Here is a 23,274-nt window from a genome sequence, read left to right as displayed (position 1 = left end):
TTTAATTAGCTCTCTTAAGACCCTTTTCCCTTTTTCCGGGACTTTCACACACGAGACCCTTTCACACAGATTCTTAAAGAGACCAAAGTCTGCTTTCTTAAAGTCCAGGGCTGTGACATTTCTTTTTATCATCCTGCCCTCAGGATCCTGAACTCCACCATCTTATGGTCACAGAATCCAAGACTGTCTTCAACCTTCATATTCACTACAAGATCCTAGTTTTTGGTGGGATGGGATCCAACAGATTACCTCTCCTTTTTGGCTCATCTATCACTTCAAGTTGGAACTTTGGAGCAGCGCTGTCCAGGAAAGTGCTGGATTGCTTGTAGGGTCTCCATCAGCAACTCCTCCTTCCCACACTCCAACTGTTCTCTCAAGGATAGAAGGGACAATTCCTGCTCCTCATTTTCCTAAAGAGCCTGTATCATTTCTTTGCAACACTAGTCATGAGAGCCATTCCACTACATCTCTATGACTCTGATGAGATTACAGCCCTAAAACTTCATACATCTCTAGCTCCTGAAATATTCATTCACCATGGTACTTGCATTAGTAAAACAAGCACTTATGAGAGGCACCCTAGTGTGCCAGATTCCCATGAGGGGTTTGGGGAATTTCTCCATAATGGTGCCTTGTTTTCACTTCTTCGTTTACATGCAAGGCTGGTACTGACACTGCTTAAACCCAGTTGTGTTGCTTTTATGATCCCTTCCTGTCCAGTGCCCCACTTAAAATATAGCTTTGCTCCACTTTATGAGATGGACCTCATCTCTCCCATGCAGATGCTGATCCACAAACAGGATCCCATTATCAGAAAACCAAAACCATATCACTAACACTAGTTTTACAACCAAATATTGACTTTCACCATGCAGTGGAATTCCTAGGTCACAGCCTGAACCAATACATGAGCACATGAGTACCTGCGGTGAGGGGAGTTGGAGGGGGCTAGAGTCACCCTTTCTGTCTCAGCGATTCTTCCAGGAGTGTGTGTGCAGTCTGAGTCTGTGTGGGTTTCCCCTGCCCCCACCCCTCTTCTGTGGCATGAGAGTATGAATGGGAGAAAGGTGCCTTCTGCAGCTTGCCCCCTTTTCCAAACTGTTACTAGGTGGGGTGAGTTAATTCCTCTGTCTCTGGTATCTTTTCCTTTAGCATCTATATCTCAAATAAAGTCTCTGTCATCTCCTATGTTTGCTCTACACTCTGTACTCTCCTCCTAACAGCATTTCCACCTACAAGTAGGATTTAGGAGAAAACCACCTGGACTCCATATCTTTGTTTACTTTCCATAGAGTTCTTCCAGATGCCAGAGGTTTCCCCTTGCAGTACTGTTTGTTCTCATATGGAACACAGGAAGGTGTATTGGTGAGAGAGATGTACAGGATTGAACAGTACCACACAATATCCTGGAACTGCACCTCCACTGGCTGCCAGTTGATAGTTTAGATGAGTCACTGACTCAAGCTGATAGGTCAGATAAGTGCCTTGGTCTCCTGTGGCAGGGACTCATTCATTACATCTTGTGGTTGGTGTCTAATATAGGCTGCCTGATCAAGAGGAGCCTGATGACAAGGCTTTCTTGCTTCAGATACAAGAAGCATCATGCTCACAGGCTCTCATCCTGATGGGATATTTCAACCACACAGATAGCTGCTGGGAAAGAACACAGCAGGCTGCAAGCAATTCAGAAGACTCCTGATGTGCATTAAAGGTAACATTCTTGTCCAGGCGTTATACAGAGGAGAAGTGTTACTGGTGTTTATCAGTGCAAATGAACTCAAAAAAGAGGCTAAGATTTGAGGCAATCTGTGCTGTAGCAACAGTGTTCTTGGTGAGTACGTGCTCTCGGGGAACATGGGCCTGGGAAAAAGCAAAGTCAAGACCTTAAACTTCTGAAAACTACCGGATGTTTAAGGATTTACCAGATGAGATTCCCTGGAAAGCTCTCCTTAGGGACAAAGGAATAGACCAGCATTTCCTTGGAAACCTAATGCATATATAAGCAGCTTGTTCTTTAAATATGTGCCTTTCTTGCCCTCAGGTATGCAGATTAGTTGGGAATACCCCCTCTGCATCCAGCACAGGTGAGCAGCACTGAGTAAACATACATGCTTGATGACTACTCTGTGATTACAGAATATAGTCTGCATGTCAGCATCAACAGACATGGAAAAGGCTGAAGCACTCAGCAAGTTCTTTGTCTTCACTGGCAATTAGGCTTCCCACAATTCTCATGTCCCTGAACCTCTAGATGTGGGTTGGGGGAGCAAAATGTAGTTGCCAAGACACTCGCCAAGGAGGTGATCTGTGACAGGCAGCACAGTCCTCCTCTGCTTGCTCTTATGAGGCCCTTTCTGGAGTACTGCATCCATGCCTGGAGCCCTCAGCAGAAGTAAGACACTGAACTATTGAAGTGAGTCCAGAGGAGAGTCATGAAGTTAATCAGAGGGCTGGAGCACCTCTCCCCCCAAAATAGGCTGATAGAGCTTGGCTTCTTCAATCTGAAGAAGCTTGCAGGGAGACCTCCTTGCTGCCTTTCATTACTTAAAGAGAGCTTATAAACAAGATAATGACCTTTTACATGATCTGATAGCGTTAAGAAAATGGGGAACAGTTTTAAAGTAAAGGAAGGGAGATTTAAATTAGATGTTAAGATGGATTTTTTCACTTGAAGTCACTGGAAAAGGATGCCCAAGTTGTGGATGCCCTATGACTGGAAGTGTTCAGACCAAATTTGGATTAGACCCTGCCCATCCTGAGCTAGTGAGTGGCAATCCTGCTCACAACATGGAGGTTAGAACTAGGTTATTTTTAAGGTCCCTTCCAACTCAGGCTGTTCTATGATTCTAGGACATATCATTTCTTCCTGGTGTTCTTGCATGGTTTAGGTTTAAGAAACCAGATTTTGGCTTCTCTTTTACACTGTGGGCAGTGAACCCCTTTGTAGGTGTAAGCACTTGGATGGGACGGGAGTTTTCCTCTTGGTACCAGCTTCCATACTTTCCTTTCTACAGGGGTCACATATACATCAGCAATGAGGATGGACACTGTTAGCTTCTCTTGTTGAGCTGGGGTTTTACAGACTTCAAATTAAGGCATCACAAAGAAGAATCCATAAACCTCCCATTTTTTTCTGATGCTATAAGAATTGCTCACTTCTTTTATTAATATCTCCACCTGTTAGCACAGCTCCTCCAAGACAGCACACCTCCTGCATGATAGTGGACCATCTCTTACAGCATCAAAGTGAGGCCTTTGTCACTTCCTGCAGTCTAGGATGGGGAAGGCTGCTTCTGCCATTCCATGTGAAGCTTTATCTGCCTTAAATTTTTCAGTCCAGCAGGGACAGCTGTTCCAATAACTGCTGGCAAAATATCTGTGGCATATCTGTGATAGTTAATCATCTTAATTCAACTGTGAATACCCTTATTCAATCCATTTTGTGTGAACTACACAAACTATTACTGTATCTTTTGTCTGCTTTTCTTATGAGGAAGGTGATGTATTTTCAAAAATCAGTCTAATGTTGAAGTTGGCCCTGCTTTGAGCAAGGGGGTTGAGCACACACTCTCCAGAGGCTCCTTCCCCAAACGTACCATAAAAATGTTTGGAACACATTTCTGTAGTTCCTGAATGGGCTTGGCCCTATATATGCAAAAGATACTGCCATGCACACAAGTAGGGCACAATGGCTGCTCTTGATCATGGATAATTTTATACATAACTTTTTTTTGTTGGTTTGGTGGTTGCAGGGCTTATAGATTCTTTCCTATGACTGAGGATTTTCCATTCTACTTCTATATACAGCATCAAAAAAAAAACCAAAAAAAAAAAACCAAGTCATTTTACAAATCTTGTAAGAAAAAAAGTTGTTATTCTTTTTACAGCAGAAAAATGCCTTATGACACAGTGGTGTGTTTCATTAAAGTCACCTTCTACTATAAGTGAAGAACAGTAGCAAGAAGTAGATTACAATCTGTTAAAACACTTGGAAAGACTACACACACACACCACAAAAAATAACCAGCAAAATCAGAAACAAACATGCCAATGAAAAACTAACCCCAATCCCACAATAGAATCATCTTTCACTCTGCCTTTCCTCTGAACTTTCTCCAAGCCTGCATTACAGGAAAGCTGGAATGCAGCATTCTCATTCTGGCTTATTTTGTCAGTGTTTTACTTTCATGCTTCATTTTTATCCCTTAGGATTAGCTTTTCACAGTACACTGTTCCTTTGCTTCATAATTTTAGGAAGGCTGTTGGTTTGCTGCAAAATAATCAGCAAAAAAGGTTAAGATAAGAGATTAAGAGCACTCTGAAAATAGCCAGACTATCTACAGCTTTGTGAACATCCTTTCATACACAGAAAACATACAACTGCTGATTAAAATTCTGGGAAAACACCTCTGTTTGAATCTCATGATACTCTGGCAAGGGATAAATTGATGCTTATCTGGGATTCTCAGAAACTGTAGCAGACCCTTGCCTCACTGACTATATTCAGCCACAGTGAATATACAGTGAAAACAACAGTGGAAAGAAAATACCAATGATATTCAAAGTACATTTACAGTAACCATAAATGTGGTAGCACTCTATCTGTCTGCTTTTTATCTTCAGGTATAGGCATTTGGTAACAGTATCTATTTCAATACTGTCTCAAGCCACTGGACTCCCTGATTATTATTTTGTCCTGAGATAAGTGAGCAAACTGTATTTTTTTAAAATGTGTAATTAGACATTTGCTTTTCTATCCTACCATCCTTTGGTTTATTACTCCTGAGTCAACCCTCAGAAAAGTACTTAGCATCTTTTATCATTAAACAACACAGATCTATAAAACAAACTAGTATTTAAAATGGTATAGCCACTGCTTGACACAGAAACATAAGTTTTTAGCAGCTGTGAAGACTAAAACAATTTCAGAGAGTTCAACAAAAGAGAAATCCTATAGAAATTCCCTGTATTTCTCCCTTCTACAGAATACCAGTTTCTGAAGGGGAAAACAAAGGAGAGGAGAACATGGCAGTATATAATGAATTCTACCATCTGTAGTAGTGCATGCAGATAGCCGAAGCTGTAGGTTGTTACATTGCTGACAGTGCAATAACAGCTTCATGGCAACTGCAGAAACAGTTCTTAAGGTGTAGAGTAGTACACTGTTTGCCAGTGGCAACACACCACAGGCAACTTGCACTGTTGGGGTGTGTACATTCCAACAGCTAGAAACAAGCTAGAGTTTCTCATAAAGGGCTATACACACATGCACACCTTTTAAACCAGATCTGAGAAACTGTAACTGAGGTACTGAAACTTGAAAGGTCCAAGTTAGGCATTTAAAAACACTAGTTAAGATCCCCAGTAAGACTTGCCAGCAATTCAGAACAAAAATCACAGTGGACACTCCTAAGCATGACAGAAATGGTAGCTGGAGGAAAGAAAACAGAAATCATCACAGTGTGTGTCCAATGATGAGCTCAGATGCCTAACTTGGGGTATTTCAAGTAAGAATTTGCTGTGTGCTAACAAAGGGGACAGTTTGTCCGAGTAGTTCCAGAAGTTCTCACATAGCCCACATTAACCGTAAACATCACTTATTTTGTTACCAGCTAGAGTAGAAGAATCAAATCTCTAGCACTTCAAAAAATGGAAACTGTCCTAAAGACATAAGAACAGAACAGGCAGCTCTTTAGGGACATCCTTCTGCAAGCACAAGAGCTCTCCATCCCCCAGCAGAAGAAACTAAGCAGAGGAAGTGAGTGACTAACACGGCTCAGCAAGAACCTGCAGCTTAAACTGAGGGAAAAGAGGGAAACGACCAGGAAGTAGAAGCAGGACTGTGTAGATTAGGTAGAATACAGGCACGTTATTCGCATGAGTAGAGACAGGATTAGGAAAACACAGACAGAGCTGAACTTAGTGAAGGATATGAAAAATAACAAGAAGGGGTTCTACAGGTACACAGACTGAAGGAGACAGGCCAAGGAGAGTATTTCACCTCTGATACATGAGGTCAGAGAACTGGCTTCCTCTGACATAGAAAAATCTGAGGTGCTCAATGAGTGCTTTGCCTCAGTCTTCACGGTTGGTCAGGCTTCCCATGTCAGCCAGGACCCCGAGCCTCTAGGTATGCGTGAGAGAAGCATAATTCTGTCCCACTGTTACAGTTCACCTCATAAAACTGAATGGATATGGTACCAGATCGTATGCATCCTAGGGTTCTGAGAGATGGCTGATGTGGTTACCAAGCCACTCTTCATCATACTTGAAAAATCATATCTGTCTGGTGAAGTCCCCGGTGATTAGAAAAAGGGAAACATTACTCCCAATTTTAAGAAAAGTCTGGGGAAAAGGAGGCTGAGGGGAGACGTTATTGCTCTCTTCCAGTATCTGAAAGGTGCTTACAGTGAGAGCAGGGCAAGTCTCTTCTCACTGGTGACAGGTGACAGGATGAGGGGAAATGGCCTTAAGTTGTGCCAAGATAAGTGTAGGTTGGACGTTAGGAAACACTTCTTTTCAGAAAACACAGGGGCACCTGGATGTGTTTAAAGGCACTTGGATGTGGTGCTCAGAGATATGATTTAGCAGAGGGTTGTTAGAGTTAGGCTACCATGGTTGGGCTGTGGTTGGACTTGATGATCTTTGAGGTCTTTTCCAACCTGAGTAATTCTATGATTCTATGCCTGAGAACACCTTCCTGAGACACTATGAACAAGAGACATTGCAAAAGAGTCCTGTGGAACCACTAGTCATTCAAATGGATTTCCTTCTGCCATACGTGCTCTGTGGAAAACACAATCTAACACACTTGAGAAAAGAGAAGAATTTTGTAACTGTGGCATATTTATGTAGAGTTATTCACTAGAGTTGTTCAATCAACCTGATTTTGCTGAGAAGGCAACTTCTTACAAAAACACTTGAAATTTCAGGTTGAATTGCAATAATAAAAATAATTAATTTTAGATGCAGATCTCTTGCTGGAGATTTCTGCCTGCTTATGGTTTTCCAAAGGTAAGCAGCTTTTTCTTCTCATTTCTGAATCTGTGGCTGTTGCATTTGTGCTTGTCCTCATTTGCTGTGGTCAAAGACTTTGCTACCACTCTTTCAATGCAGTACTTTCCTTCACATAAATGCTTTACACTTTTCCAAGCTGAAATTTTTACTATGATTGATTAGAGTGGTATAGCAATTATATACATAATTTTTTTCACTTAAAAAATGTTAATAAAACACAAAGGAAATTGTCTGAAGAGTTTATATCAGAAGTTATGCTTGAGAAATGCCATAATTGCTAACAGTGGTTCACAGATAAAAGTGATTTACAAATAAAGTAAAATGGCAAGCATATGTACTAACTATGTATTTAATCTATGCAAAGTACAGTTCCAATTATGAAACAATCTGCTTTGTCTGTTCTGTGCTATTACATGAAATTAATTTGATACTGGAGGAAAACAAGATTTCAGATGACACAGAGGAAGAACATAACAGAGAAACCATGTTATTTGTGGTGGAAAAGTATATTAATTTATTTCAACATTGAATGCATATAACTTACTTTATGAAAATCTACGCTGATTAAAAGTAAAAGATGATGTTGGACTAAAAGTCAAAAAATACTTTCTCTTCAAGCACGAGTTATTTACTTTCTAACTACTTGCTGACAAGACTGTAATGTACGAAGTTTAAAATAGCATCTGTTTATGCTAAATGTAAAAATGTATGACACTGATGTGACAGACTTTGCCCACTTTTCTTATAGCTGTTGTCATGCAAGTAAGACATATCTCTGGGATGCTGAATGTCTGCTGACATGTAAAATAAATTAACTGATCTAATTCAAGAGTTGTTGAATTTGTCTATAATTTGAACTGTTATATCCATCCGCATTTCACATTAAATTATGCTACAAGTGTTTGCTGTAGATAATTGATTCAGAACTTTTGCACTTTTAGAAGAGCTCTTACACTTTAAGTAGTAATTTCCAAAAGATTTACCTGAGTTGTGTTTGCATTTTAAGAGCATTCAGGTTAAGAACATTCAGGTTTTCAATGTGGTTTTCCTGAAGTTATAAGAATGACAACACTCATTCTCCTCTATTATTGCTTCAACTTCTCTTTTCAGATAGACTGCTGGTACTTGCATATGGGTATGATTATTATTTGGGCAAAAACAAAATAGAATTTTAACTACTGGCTTTGAAACAATTAGAACAAGATATGCTGAGGAAAAATATGTAAAAAAAGCAGTGCCTTTCTGCTAGCTGATATCTACTTCCTTCCAACTGGATAGCTAAACAGGTATTCAAAAAAGGATGTAAAATTTTTTCCTTAGGAGTGGTCGTAGCATTACTTGGATTTCTTACAGTATAACATTACTTCCCAGCTTGCAGAAATGATTTTCTGAGACTGCCTGGCATGTTTCTGTGATTATGGAGTTTGATTCCGCAAGTCATCTGTATGCACAAAGTAAGGTAGAAAGGACAAGTGTCAACCTTCTCAGAAATTTATTTGTATAGAAAAGTTGTAAAATTATGTCATTCCCTTTCAGGTATTCTTTTGATGTTTTCATATTATTTTGCATCACATTCATTTTACAGACTGTTTTTAAAGCACAGACAGATGTGGAACAGATGGATGAATGTCCATCACATGCTATTGAAATAGTATCTGCATCTACTGTGTGATTTATATTGTCAAAGATTAAAAAAAATAAAAAAACCACATTTGAACATATACATTCAAATATATACTGAGTTGGTGAATAACTGATTAGCACATTAGTAGAAGTAACTACCCAAGTGAAGACTACTAGCAAATTTTACTACCTGTGCTGAGTGCCCTGTCATGTTTTAGCTTCTACTACATGCTAGCAATCATACTGGATAAGAAAATTGTGATTATTAGTTGATTCAATGAAAGATTAAAATAATTGGCAACATTTTATAATTTGTTCACATTTAAAATATAACTGGTAGGCAAGCAAGTCTTTTTATGCTGTTATTCTTGCCTTAGTTGATCTGTCTAATGAAAGAAATTCCTCACAGATAAAATATGGCAGAATGTGGAGTATCTGTCTACTAAATAACATTTTTTTTTAAAGTACTAACTGGCCCTATTTACCTTTTTAAGTTCAACAGATTCTTGGCCATCTGTTGCTGGTAATACTGTTTTTCATTCCTCTTGAATTCATACCTGCTATAGTCAGTTCAAATTAATCTCAGAAATAATGCATAAATAATAAAAAAAGTCTCTGCATTTCAGTTACTGGGGGTCCTGAGGAGGGAATATAACATTACATCATCAGATACCTAAATTCACCTAGCTAGATACTTGATCTTGTTTGTGCTTTCAAGGGCTGCCTTCTCTTTCTATGTCTCTGAAGATTTCTTGACTGAATCAAGATAGGAGAGGATTACAGGTCTTTATTTTGAATCTAATTATACTATTATGGGTGTATTTACTAGTATCTTGTGGTCTAATGATCAGTATGTAAGTTTACAAAGATAGTGGATGGCTGTGGTTTACAGTGAGAAATAGTAGTGATGTACTGATTATTCCGTGAGTCCAGTGAGAAGCCTGTCAATACCAGTAAAGCTCAATGAAGTGTTTATTTCTGTTAGACTGGCTGACACTCTGTTGATGCATGCCAGAGAGGTGATATCAGCCTCTGTCATTTCCACAAACTCATCAGCAACATCCATGGGTGAAATGGCATTTAGTTTATGTAGCTGGTACTAACCAATCACTTGTTTCTCAGCAGTCATCAGTAGTTTCTCAGCAGTCTTGCAAACAAAAATAAATATGTGCTTGTGTGTAGACTCTTATCTTTGTACATTAAACCTATATCCATTAAACTCCTATATTGGGAGTGAGAACAGTGGTTAAAATAAAACAATTGTAGCAGCAGTCATCAACTTATCTATCTTAATGAATCCTTCCTTAATGATTTTGCTTGCAGTTTTGGTGGGATTTCTGGGGGATTTGTTAATTCAGGAACTAATGTTATCTTCTAGAAAGTTGACAAAAGATCTCTCAGTGTTGATGGAAACAGAGAAAACCAGAAGGTTAGAATCTATTTTCTTTCATAATATACAAAAACAAATCTAATTGTACATAGCAGCAGGAGAATAAAACAAGGAAGAATAAAACAATTGCAAGAAGAATATCTCTCTAAAAACAGGTTGTGTTAGAAGTACACAATAAGACAGCCTCGTAACAGCCTTCTTCTAGGGATAAAACAGCAGAACTTTTCATTCCTAGAATCAGAAAACTCTGGTGACCTGATTTTCAACACTTTCAAAAAATCTCCACAAGTCATCACATTCACAATAGGAAACTGAATGCAGACCTGGCATTCAAGATAATCTGCTTTTCTTGGATGTCTTTTTGTTGAACACCTGTTAGTGGAAGTTTGGTAACACCCTCAAGAGCAGACCTTTGAACTTACTTTAAAACTTCACCTTCGTTATTTTTATGTGTACTTTCAGTCTGGATTACTAAAATTTTCCTTGAATATTAAAATTCAGATCAAATCCCTGAATGAAGCTTGGTTAGGTGGACTCAGAAAATAAGAGTAAAAAATTTATATTCTGTGCTTTCTGGCTCAAAAAAAATATAAAGAATAATAAAGACCTTCTCAAAATGCAAATTTTTTATGCCAGTTAACTAAGATAAGATTCATTTGATGTTGAAAATGTTTGAGAACACTGAATATTTTTAAATTATAATTGTGGACTTGCAATACATCCTACTTATGTCACAGGTGTGATTTTGCAGTATAAAGGTTGTCCTAAATATGATTATTGCTTATTTTGTTTTCATTCATGAATACCAATGGAATGAAATTTTCAGGGTTTCAGGATCTGAGGTGTCAGTAACTGATTGAGGAAAAAGAGTAACTGAATGAAACCACTTAAAAGTCACCATCTATTACTGAATTCACCAAATGCTAACATTCCATTACCATTACACTGCTGGGACTTTCCATATTCTGAAGATCTGTCTAGAATGAGGAGCCACAGCCATTTCTATCAGAGTCACTAAATCCTGAATAACACGTAAGAAGTGAAGTTCCTGCTCAAATGAGCTAAAATCTTCTCTTACCTTGTTCTTTTCACACTTTCAATTTTCTGTTCTCCACCAAAAGGAAGAAAAGAGCAGAAAACATTATTGTTCCTTGCAGTTCTGCTGACTTACGTCTCTTTCCCCAGTGTTTGACAAGAGGATTTTTACAGGGTTTGACAAAAGGAATAGGCTTGAAGGGAGAGGGAAGCATATCATGAAAAAATCTGGAGGGAAAGTGGCTGTGATAGGAAAGAGATCACCAAATTCAATGCAGTAGTCTGAGGTGGCAGAGCAAGGAGGGAAAATTATTTTAAATTTGTCACGAGCAGCTCAGCTTAGCAGGACAAAGTGCATGCTTTGGACAACGAATGATTTGTTGTAGTAATCTTTGAAAATTCACACAACTTGAGCATAATTAACTGATCTGTGGTGCACTGGTATATACATATTTGAAAGCACACTGACTTAGTTAAAAAGACTTATGTTCTGCAGCTTGGCAAGATTTCTGCATTTCCAGGGAATGTTAATTCAGTTACAGCCAAATTCATTTAACTGTCCTTTCTGCTGAGGGCACGAATTGTCTGAAAATACTAGTTTTTCTGCATCTATTCATTAGGGATACTTATAGGCTTAGAAAGGGAGTCAGCAATATCACAAGTGATTGTAAAAAGAGTTATAAGGGTGTGAGATAAATGACATGGCAATATGGGAATGAAAGAGCGAAAAAAATAGCCAAGCTGTCAAGCAGTAGTAATTGAAACAGTCTTTTGATAGGAGATGAAATAGGTATGAACTATGTATCTTTTTTCTGATATATAGATTACAGAATCTTAATAAACAAAAAGAAAAAATCTATTTTTTTTTTAGCCCTCCTGTCTCACTTTTAAAAAGAAATAGAAAAAAAAAGTTAATTTAAAGTGTTGAAAAACTTTTAGAAGAAATACCAGTATTGCCGCTGTTTTCGGAGTATCACGGAACAGTTGTTAAGCTACAAAACCATGCTACAAAATAACCTAGAATTTGTGGAGCCTACCTTTCTCCTATGGGATGGCACAATAAAGTATGTTTCAATATTATGTTTCTTCAAGAAACTATTCCTTTCATGGCCATATCCTGGTTCTACTTCATAGTCCCCATTTAGGCACTCTAGGGTGGTCTTTGTAATATGAACTTTCCTGGAGAGAAAAATAGGTCATTGTTCTTTAAAGCAATGATATGTTACTAGTTGCTACTGTGCAAAAGATTATAATAGGATCTGTATTTTTACCAAATAAAACATAAAGTATTTCTAGCAAAATGGTAACCGCAATATCTCCAAAGATTTGCAGATTTTTTGATTTGTAGAAAGTGGAAGTCTGCACATCATCTTTCATATTGTGTTTTTTTGTTAATTTATTTCACTGTCCATTGTCCAAACCTCTTATGTGCATAAAAGATGATATTTTTGTTCTTCTCATCCCATTTCCCCTTACAGTTCTCAATTGTACCATTTACTTCCTCTGTTTTAAAGGCAGATTTCTCATTCACATTATTTGTGAAGCACAGCCATTTTGGACACAGTATGTGAGTCTGCATATCCAAAAAAACTATCGTCATATTTTCTCCTGAAAAATCATTCATATTTGAAATAACTTCCTACACGATATCTGAAAAGCTGTTACTACTTTTCTTTGTTGTTTTTTGTTTGTTTCTTTTTTAACTGGGAAGCTTCAAGGTAAGGAATACTCAGAAACACTCTGCCTAAACAGTCTCAGAGAGACACATGTAGCAAACAGAAATTCATTCAGACACAAAAATGAAGAAACTCTACTGTTCCTGTGTTCAGAATATCACAATCTTGTAAAAATCTAACAAAGACTGGAAGATTCTAGCCCATATTCAAGTTGCACACAGATGCATTCGGATGCACTGTGTCTACTTGAATTGGGTCCAAGGCTGTCCAAAGAGTACTTAAATTTCCAAGACACGCCTCACAGAATGGCTGCAGGTTTATATATTACTGTATCATTTGAAGACACATGATGGATATCTGAACACATAAGCAGATATCTTCTTTTGATAGCAGACATCTCGTATCGACCATCTGTCCTTGTAAACAGCAAGGAACATCCATATACCTTCCTGTCCCCCTTCACGTGTGCAAATACAGGGAGCTTTACTTTTATAACTTGAAATGATGAAAGTCTAGCACTCTTAATTTACTACTGCTGTCTTTCTCTTTATGTGTGGCAGTTTCTAGAAAGGGGTTTGGAAAACACTTATTAAGCGAATATTTTTACCCTTATTTTCAAAATTTTACTTCCAGTCTATTACTAACAAAAACTTTAAGATCATTTGCACAGTTCCACAGGAGATAATGCAGTGATTGCTCTTAATGTACACAACACTTCACCTTTCTTATCAATAGCAAGTATAGTGCATATGATACAAAGAAGGAAATAAACTATTCACCTATATGGGTCTCTGGTTCTTTTTCTGTAGGTTTTTCTCAGACTTACCCAGGCAATCCTCCAGCTTCCATTACGTTGGCTAAAGTAACATCATTTGACCAGACATCGTATTGCCATTTTCGGAGACCTAGGACCCCACAAAGCACCCTTCCTGTATGTAATCCAACTCTCATGTTGAGATCAACCTCTGTGGCTTCTGCAACAGATCTGGAACATAAAGCATCAGAGTATAAATCTTTAGACAATACCATTACTCTTATTTTCTTTTTCAGTGCTTTCTCCAAAATTAATAAGTATATGCATGATTCAAGAAATGATTTTACTCTATTAGGAGTAAAGAACAAAAATAGGATGAAACTGCTAAATCAGTGCAAGAACAATAGAAGAAGAGTGATAATAAACATTAATGTATCTCCAAAGCCATTGGAAGAGTGGCACAGAAATCACCTCTAACTATGGACTACAACCCATAAATTAAAGCTAAACTTTAAGGTTTTCATTGTATACCTGGAAAAGGAGGAATTAATTGGTGGGGTCATTATTAAAAGCGTTCTGATTTTGATGCCACTGTAAGGGAGGATTCTTTGTGAAGTACATTCTCACCCTACAATGACTTGTGAATGTTGAAAAGGAGCCTTCAAACTAATAATCTTGTATAGTTCATGAGGAGATAATGCTGTAAATAAATCTTTGCAGTTTGTCCTGCTACAAAGGCATATGGAATTTCACATTTAAGTTTCAGTCCAAAAACACACATAATGAGAAAATAAAAAAGCTACCTAATTTATGTAATGATTAATTTAATGTAGGTTTCTAAATTTAAATTTTCCAAGGCATTTAATAAGAGAAGACCTTAAACTCATACTCTGGCTAAAATTAATCCTTACCTTTCATTGACCATTATGTTTTTAAAAATATCATCAAGCCACAATAGATGGAGGTCTTTGGAAGAACTCTACAGCTGTTATAGGGGTAACAATCATATTTATCTTTTGTATAGCTGTACTTTAAAAAACACAGTTAATGAAATGGCATGTGCAGCATAATACCAGATTAAAAGTGAACAGCATAATACCCCCAGCATTAATTTAAGAAATTAAAGCAGCCTTGAGTTGCTGCAGAACTACATGCCATGTCAGCCCTTGCTAATGCGGGTAGCTGTAGAAATCTATTGGCCCCACAGGAAATGGGTCTAGGCCTGACACAATTTTCAGTCATACTTAATGCAGTAGTAGAGAGAGACTTATGCACAGTTTTCTAATAGATTAAGTATTTTCTTGTCCTATTTCTACCTACTGAAAGATGACCTTTCATTGTACAGTATCTGCTTGCAGGCAAACCTTAAATACAACTCCAAGGAGTCACTGTTACACTGCTTCCTATGTGCTCTGTGTGCTTGACAAAGCCTAGAGGAAAAGAAAGGAGATAACAATACAAGCCACCTAACAATAACTTTCTGTCTTCACAGGAAGGTGGGAGAGGACTTCCATCTGCATCCCCTACTGCATGTTCCTGGGCACTTAATAGGGCCCATCTGTGAGAGGAGAAAAAAAAAATCTAAGCTATGCCCAGAGTTGACTACCATCTCAAGTGATGGCTGCTGTTCATCCCCAGGTCTCACAGCTAGTCTTGGACATCTAATTTAGCTTGGGAGTATGTGGCACAGTTGCAGCAGGAGCCACTGGTGACTTGGAGGTCTCTCCTGTCTCCTGCAAGGCTACCCACTGTCAATTTTACTAATTCACAGCCATAGTACAAGATATACCTGTGCTGCTGATTGTATTGATCTCCCCATCCTGCCCCTGCTTCAAGGGAACACAAGGCCCCATTGTCTTCTCTCTTATTTGTCTTCCTCAAAGTTGAGTACAGTACTGACACCAAGTAAGTGCCTCTCTCTTCTTTTCCAAACAAAAGATCAGGCACAAAAATCTCAGACGCTTAATTTGGGCTTTCCTAATTATCTGTTGTAATTCCCCCTTTACCCCCAGTTCATCTAACGACTAAGCCATGAGGTAAGAGATGGTTCAAGCATCAGACTCCACAATAATTAACTAAACAGCAGTAGAACATGCAGATGCAATATAAGACTAACTGCCATCTTTTTGAAGTCATCAATATAAGGCAAAGTTATCAATGCGTTATTCACATGCCATTCATCTGTTTGATGGAAACACAAAAAAACCTGATTTATCCCCTGATAGACCCCAGTAAGGCACCTAAATTTCAGAAAGCAAGGGTTCCTAGGTCCTTCCCTTCACATCTCTCCAAACCCCACAAGTAGCAGGAATATTCAATATGGAAAACAAGTCCTATTATAAAATACTTATCCTCCCCCATAATATATACAAGTTATACCATAATTGTCCAACCTTTTGGCTTGTTTGGGTCACACTGAGTGAATAGGAATTGCCCTGGGCCACGTACAAAATATATAATACATTTTACATATTTAAATAATAAGGTTTAATTAAAACACAACAACAGACAGCAACAGAAACATGAAGCTAGTGGGATATTTGGCCTTGTTTTTGTGAAACTAATGCAACAGTTTGGTTCAGTAGAGGTGATTGTTGTTCTCAGTGAGTTCTCAAGGTGTTCATCAGAGGCCACTCAGTTCATTTTGATGCAATATTGTTCTTCCTGTGCTTCATGCTTAAAATTGTTCACAAATGTATGTACTGCCAAAAAGCGATGACATGAATAAGGTGTGACTGTGAAGTGAGGGATATTTTTCTCCGGTAAGAAAGGGCTTATAAAAGCCTGGTAAAGATACAGAACCATTTTTTGTTGAGTTTAATGCCTGATTGCAACTCCTCACATTCCAATTGAAAATCTTTAACTTATTAATGCCAACTGAAAATGGAGTTACAAATACACACACACAAAAATGATTTTTTGAAACCTATTCTCAAATTTAGTTATCAAAATGGAAAACACAGCTGCATATTTTTCACTGTTCACAGAACTGTGTTTAGACAATGTATCACAATGCATCACAATTAATGTATTTTCTTTACTGCTTCATATAAATATAGAGATTTTGTCGTGTCTTTCAGTGGCACCAATGAAGTGACAGTGACATTATATTTGTTATTACTAGCTCTAGTGAAAATGGCAAGTCAAGTCATATCTGTAGCATCAGTACGTTCATCTATCTCCAAAGCATAAAATTTGAAATTAGCAGCTTTACTTTCCAAAGATCTTTCAATATATGTTGTTCATGTTTCTTCACTTCACCTGGCTATAGTCTGGTGAGATAAACTGATTTTAGAAAAAATATGCTTTGTTTTTTATTAGGACACATTATACCTGCTGTGCTTTCCATACAATGCTTAACAAACTCACCATCAGGAAATAGTTCTGTTTTTTTTTGCAGTCGGATTTGGTATCATGTAACTACCTTTTATAACGGAATCCATTTGAATTTTAACATTTAAAAAATGTTTTGTTGAGGAGACAGACTTCATTCACTTCCAGTACTTTGTCTTTACAAAGCTTTCAATGAACAGAGGGCTGTAGGACCTCCCAAAGGGGGGCAAGCTGAGAGAACTGGGACTCTCCAGGTTGGAGAAAAGACAGCTTTGCAGGGATCCTTATAGTGACCTTCCAGTATGTGAAGGGGTCCTACAGGGAAGTTGGGAAGAGACTTTTAACAAGGGAATGTAATTACAATATGAGGGGAAAATGGCTTCAAACTGAAATGGTAGATATTGGTAGAAAGAAATTATCATAGAAACATAGAATGTCTTGGGTTGGAAGAGACCTCAAGGATTATCAGATCCAACCTCCCTACCACAAGTAGAGTTACCAGCTGCTAGATCATGTACTAGATCAGATTGCCCAGGGTCCCTCCAATCTGTTCTTGAAAATCTCCTGTGGTGAGGCATCCACAATCTCCAGGCAAGCTGTTCCAGCACCTGACCACTCTCTCTGTGAAGAAATTCCCCCAACATCTAATCTAAATCTTCCCTCCTTTAGTTTAAAATCATTCTTCCTTGTTCTATCACTATCTACCTTCGTTAAAAGTTGATTTTCCTCATGTTTATAAATTTCCCTTGAAATACTAGAAGGCCACAAAGAAGTCTCCCTGCAGTCTTCACTTTTACAGGTGGAATAAACCCAGTTCCTTCAGCCTTTCCTAAGAGCACAGGCAATCCAGCCCTTGGATCATCTTTGTGACCCTCCTCTGGACCCTCTCTAAAAGCTCCACATCGTTCCTGTGCTGGGGGCTCCAGACCTGGAAAAAGTACTCTAAATGGGGCCTCAAGAGGGCAGAATAGAAGGGAACAACCATCTCCCTGTCTCCCCTGGCCATCCCTCTTCTATGGAACCCACTATACTATTGGCCTTCCTGGCTGCAAGCACACATTGCTGTCTTATGTTAAAGTTTTCATCAATCAGCACGCTGTCTATTTTGTTTACTTGCTTGTTTGCAACATATGGGATGCATTTTCATTCCAACTGTATCATCATAAGCTCTATCCTTCTCCTGTTTTATCTGCTCAGCATATTTTCCAAACAAAATAATCTGGGTAATCCATCTTCCAGCTTTTGTGTTTACAAAGGAGTGCAAAGTTTTTTTCTAATCTTCAATAGAGCTTGCTTTCAAACTCCAAAGCTCTTTGTGCACTTGACTTATCCATGCGCTTCTGTCAGCAAGAGAATTGAGCCAGAATATAACAAATAATTCAACAGATGATATTCCATTTGCAGTAAAAGAAAAAATATAATTAAGAGTAAGTGTACTTGGAATGCACCATCTTCGTGTTCTCTAGCATAAGCAGAACTGGTAGTTCTGTTTTACTAAGGAGAGAAATAACTATTGAGCCTGGAACTTGCAGTCCTTACTGGCAAAACCACAGGAGGTGGAAGGGACTTCTAGAGATCAAATCTAAACCCACTGCTAAATTAGGTTCCCTACAGTAAGTCACGAAAGTAAGTGCAACAATGAGTCATGAATATCCCCAAAGAAGGTTGTGGAGTCTCCTATCTGAGCAGCCTGTTCAAGTATTCTGTCACCATATGTTCCGGTTTTTGGCTGTTGGTCCTGGTCTTACCACTGCACACCACTGAGAAGAATCTGGTCTCATCTAATTGCCTCCTGCAGGAACATTACTCACACTCTTAATTCCTCATAATAATAATAATAATAATAAAGGAATCATTGTGTATATGGACAGAGGATCATAGAACAGCCAGAGTTGAAAAGGACCTCAAAGACCATCTAGTTTCAACCCCCCTACCATGGGCAGGGTTGCCAACCACTAGACCAGGCTGCTCAGAGGCACATCCAGCCTGGCCCTGAATGTCTCCAGTGATGGGGCATCCACAGCCTCCTTGGGCAACCTGTCCCAGTGTGTCACCACCCTCTGTGTAAAAAAAACTTCCCCCTAATATCTAACCTAAAATTCCTGTCTCAGTTTGAAACCATTCCCCCTTGCCTTATCACTGTCCAACCTCGTAAACAGCTGTTCCCCATCCTGTTTATATGCCCCTTCCAAGTATTGGAAGGCTACAATGAGATCTCTCCAGAGCCTTCTCATCTCCAAGCTACACAAGTCCAGTGCCCTCAAACTTTCCCTCAATGGACAAACTGGAAGGAGTAGACCTTGAGAGTATCCCTGCAGAGAAGGACTTGGGAATCCTGGTAGATGAAAAACTTAACATGAGCCAGCAGTATGTGCTTGCAGCTCAGAAAGCAAATGGTATCCTGGGCTCCATCAGAAGAGGGATGTCCAGCAGGGACAGGGAAGTGATTATCCCTCCCTTCTCTGTGCATCTTCTCCCCCATAGTGAGGCTCCATCTGGAGTACTGCGCCCAGATCTGGAGCCCCCAGTACAAGAAAGACAGAGCACTGTTGGAATAGGCCCAGAGGAGGGCCACAAAGATGATCAGAGGGCTGGAGCACCTCCCCTACAAAGACAGGCTGAGGGAGATCACAGAATCACAGAATGACCTGGGTTGGAAGGGACCTCAAGGATCATGAGAAACCAGCAAGCTATCATTTTAGGAATACAAGCAGATGCAAACACATGCACCTGCATATATCAGTACTAGCTTTGATTTTTGCATACTGGTGAGTGAAATGAACAGCATAAATACAAAAACTCAGATTCCTTTAATTTCACTGAATAACAACCGAACTATTTCACAATTGCTCATGATCTTTCAAATCCCTGTCAGTACAAATATGCACCTCTACATACTCATGCTTGTGTACATTTTCCCTCATGGTGAGGAACTGGATTCAAAATTTGGTGTCTAGAATTATGCTTTGTGAAACACCATAGCTGTGACTTGAAAGCAAAGGATACACTGTTAGGTGGGCAATGATACCAGACACTACCGTTCCTTTGAAAACATCTTTTCTGAGTATATAAAAGCTGCTACAGTACTCCTTTCCACATTTACCATGTGCAATACTTACGTGATGGTGTCAATCATATCCAGTCCCATTTCAACACAGCAATGGGCATGGTCCGTTTTGGGCTGGGTTAAGCCTGATACACAATAGTAACAGTCACCTAGGATTTTTATTCTTCTGCAGTGATTTTCCTTTAATAAAAACAGAATGGGAAAAGTTTTACTGTTCACAGAAATTGTCTAATATTCATAGGAGAATATCTTCTCCAATAACACAATCAGTCAATCATTTTGCACTCACAGGAACAAGTTTAGAGTTCATGAAATCAGGGATCCCTGTACAGAACAGCTGACATAAACATACCTTTTAGTGTAGGCTGCTCCAAAAGTAATGACATCTTATTTCCCTGAAAACTACAGCAGATACAAAGAGCACAATAACACTATAAAGCTAATTCTAAGCTACAAGACACTATCAGGAATAGTTTGTACTCCAAGACAATGGTGTTTATCTGCAAAGGAATGCACGCTTGGCATTAACACATTGGGAATGCACAACTTAAAATACAGCATGATTGCTCTACTGTATGACATGCTTACAGATCAGAAGAGACAGTCACTCTGTATTATCATTTATCTTCTGCTTGCATATAATGCAAGTTCTGCAATCATATTCCTGACTAAATTACTCCCATTTTGAAAAATCAATGATGGGATATGAGAATTAGTATACCAGTCTGAGCAGAACATTCATTCCTGAATAGAAAACAAAGTGCCTTTAACAAAGCAATACCTTTGTTTAATAAGTTATGAAGAAATATCAACAAATGACAGTATACTTCACAGACTATACCAACTTCTTATCATTTAGGATATGGTAGGAAAAAGTACAAGAATTCAGGGAATCCAACCCATCCAGGCTTCTGCTTACAAGAATCAAAACCTTTCTGATATAGCCACAATATCCTCTGTTCAGGCACAGTAGAGATAACAGTAGCAAAGTTGGTTTACATTTTTCCCCCCCTCCAAGTTCACATTATGCACATACTGAATCAAAGCAACAAGTCATCTTTTTGGGTACACTTAAGTGGCACAGAAGTCTTTCTTCAGAGACTACTTAAAGTTTCTTCTGTTGTACAACATGACTTTAAAATAACAATATTTGTCACTGCATATATATGTTAATGAATGCAAGCCTAATTATTCCAGAAGCATTAGTACGAGGGCCTTAGTACTCCCGCAGCCTATGACCACAAGCCGTCTCATCAATTTTACCTGGAGACCCAACCAAGTGTTTTGAGATCCTTGACTGAGAGGTATCATATTAGTGAAAACTACTGATAAAAATATTAACATACAATCCATCCTGACACAAACACAGTCTTTCAAGCTCAAGGCTTTTTGACAGAAACCACTAGGATTTTTTAGTAGAAATTACATTATACTGCCCAAATAAGCCATTTTAAAAAAAACTGAGGGCAAATATTGGAGGAATAGAAGATACTAAGTAGTTAAGGCTACCCAAAAAAACTTTTGTTTCATCCCACAAGTCAAAAATCTCCATAAAGCTCTTCATCCTCAAAGTCAGTATGCAGTCTGTGGAGAAGCAATGACTACTTCACCCAACTGAAAGATATTCAGAAAAGTCATTATCCAGCCCAGATTACTAGAGTATGTATGTGTTAACTGCTAAATGTTCTCTTTGCTCCAGTGTTTATGTCCAAAATGACCCATTTCAAATTGCTTGGTTTACTGAGGCACTATTGTGATATAGATCAGTACCTCATGTTTTACAGAGGTTGATCCAAAAGTAAAGTCTCCTATTTCCACGGAAACTACAACGGATACAAAGAGCACAGCATCACTATCTGTGAGATCAAACTCTCAGTTACAAAAAACAGCCTGTAATCTTTATGAGGACTGATATTTAAATTAACAAAACAAATCCATTTCCTCTCTTTATCTTGTTTCCTCAGAAACTTCCAAGCCCTTGACTCAATATTTTTTTCACATTTGTGACAGTGATGCATTCAAATGTGATAGTTATAAATTCTACTCACAGATGATACACACAATGCCAGTTTAGAAACAGTAGGTAATTCACTTTTACGCACATAACAAAAATCTCAAGAGACTACTAGATCTGTATTGGCCAGACAGCTCACACACCTGTAGTCCCTTACTAACAGATTTCTAAGCAGTTCTGCAGAACTCCTTTGGGCACAGCTGCCAGTCACACAGTTAGGCAGAATGAAGTGGAAGCTTGGCTTGCAAAGAAAAGGATCCTTAGAAACTGCTGAAATCTTTCTTCACAACTATAGATTAGCATTTTAAACAGCAGTTCCTTCAATCATATATAGATAGTAGAGTGGGAGCTTTCTGTTTCAAAAAACTCTAGTTTTTGTTGTAGATGATTTTTTTAAAAAATGTTTTGTTTTTGTTTTTTTTTTTAAAAAATTGAAGACTATCTGCTTAGAACAAAAAAGTGTTTACTCCATATCCTTGTACCGTGCAAGTCAGATTTTGTATCACACAGATCACAGAATGACCCGGGTTGGAAGGGACCTCAAGGATCATGTAGTTCCAACCCCCCTGCCTAGCAGGGCCACCAAACATACACCTTTACTAGATCAGGTTGCCCAGAGCCCTGTCCAACCTGGCCTTGAACACCTCCAAGGACGGGGCATCCACAACCTCCCTGGGCAGCCTGTTCCAGGACCTAACCACTCTCCTAGTAAAGAAATTCCCCCTAACATCCAACCTAAATCTTCCCTCTTTTAACTTAAAACCATTTCCCCTAGTCCTGCTATTGTCAGCCCTTTCAAAGAGTTTACTCCCCTCCTGGGTGTAAGTTCCCTTCAGGTATTGAAAGGCTGCAATGAGGTCACCCCGCAACCTTCTGTTCTCTAGGCTGAACAAACCCAACTCCCTCAGCCTGTCCTCATAGGGGAGGTGCTCCAGCCCCCTGATCATCTTCGTGGCCCTCCTCTGGACCCTTTCCAAAATCTCCATGTCATTTTTGTACTGAGGGCTCCACACCTGGACACAGTACTCCAGATGGGGTCTCACAAGAGCAGAGTAGAGAGGGACAATCACCTCCCTATCCCTGCTGACCACCCCTCTCCTGATGGAGCCCAGGATCCCATTTGCTTTCCGGGCTGCTAGAGCGCACTGCTGGCTCATGTTAAGTTTCTCATCTATCAGGACCCCTAGGTCTTTCTCTGCCGAGCTGCTCTCAAGGACCACTCCTCCCAGCCTGTACAGGTGCCTGGGGTTCTTCCGGCCCAAGTGCAAAACCTTGCACTTTGCCGTGTTGAACCTCATTAGGTTCACCCGAGCCCAGCTTTCCAGCCTGTCAAGGTCCCTCTGAATGGCATCCGTTCCCTCCACC

General features: G+C 39.0%; 1 protein-coding gene across 2 annotated transcripts in view; it reads right to left on the bottom strand.

Annotated features, from left to right (window-relative positions):
• Positions 1-23,274, bottom strand: part of ADCY1 (adenylate cyclase 1) — a 135,992-nt gene that overhangs the window by 36,666 nt on the left and 76,052 nt on the right. For both annotated transcript variants that reach the window (XR_014942684.1, XM_032442541.2), the window contains exons 5-7: positions 19,948-20,075; positions 13,568-13,726; positions 12,103-12,244 (exon numbers count right to left, since the gene is read on the bottom strand). Coding sequence is in view for 1 of the 2 variants with exons in the window: in XM_032442541.2 (XP_032298432.1) it covers positions 12,103-12,244; positions 13,568-13,726; positions 19,948-20,075 (429 nt within the window). In the remaining variant the exon portion in view is untranslated. The remainder of the gene's footprint in view (positions 1-12,102; positions 12,245-13,567; positions 13,727-19,947; positions 20,076-23,274) is intronic.

This window comes from Coturnix japonica, chromosome 2 (genome assembly GCF_054131305.1).
Source record: "Coturnix japonica strain WE chromosome 2, WE-NBRP24, whole genome shotgun sequence".
NCBI classification, from domain to species: domain Eukaryota; kingdom Metazoa; phylum Chordata; class Aves; order Galliformes; family Phasianidae; genus Coturnix; species Coturnix japonica.
The sequence above is the reverse complement of the archived record's forward strand: the minus strand, read 5'-3'. Positions and strand labels throughout refer to the sequence as shown.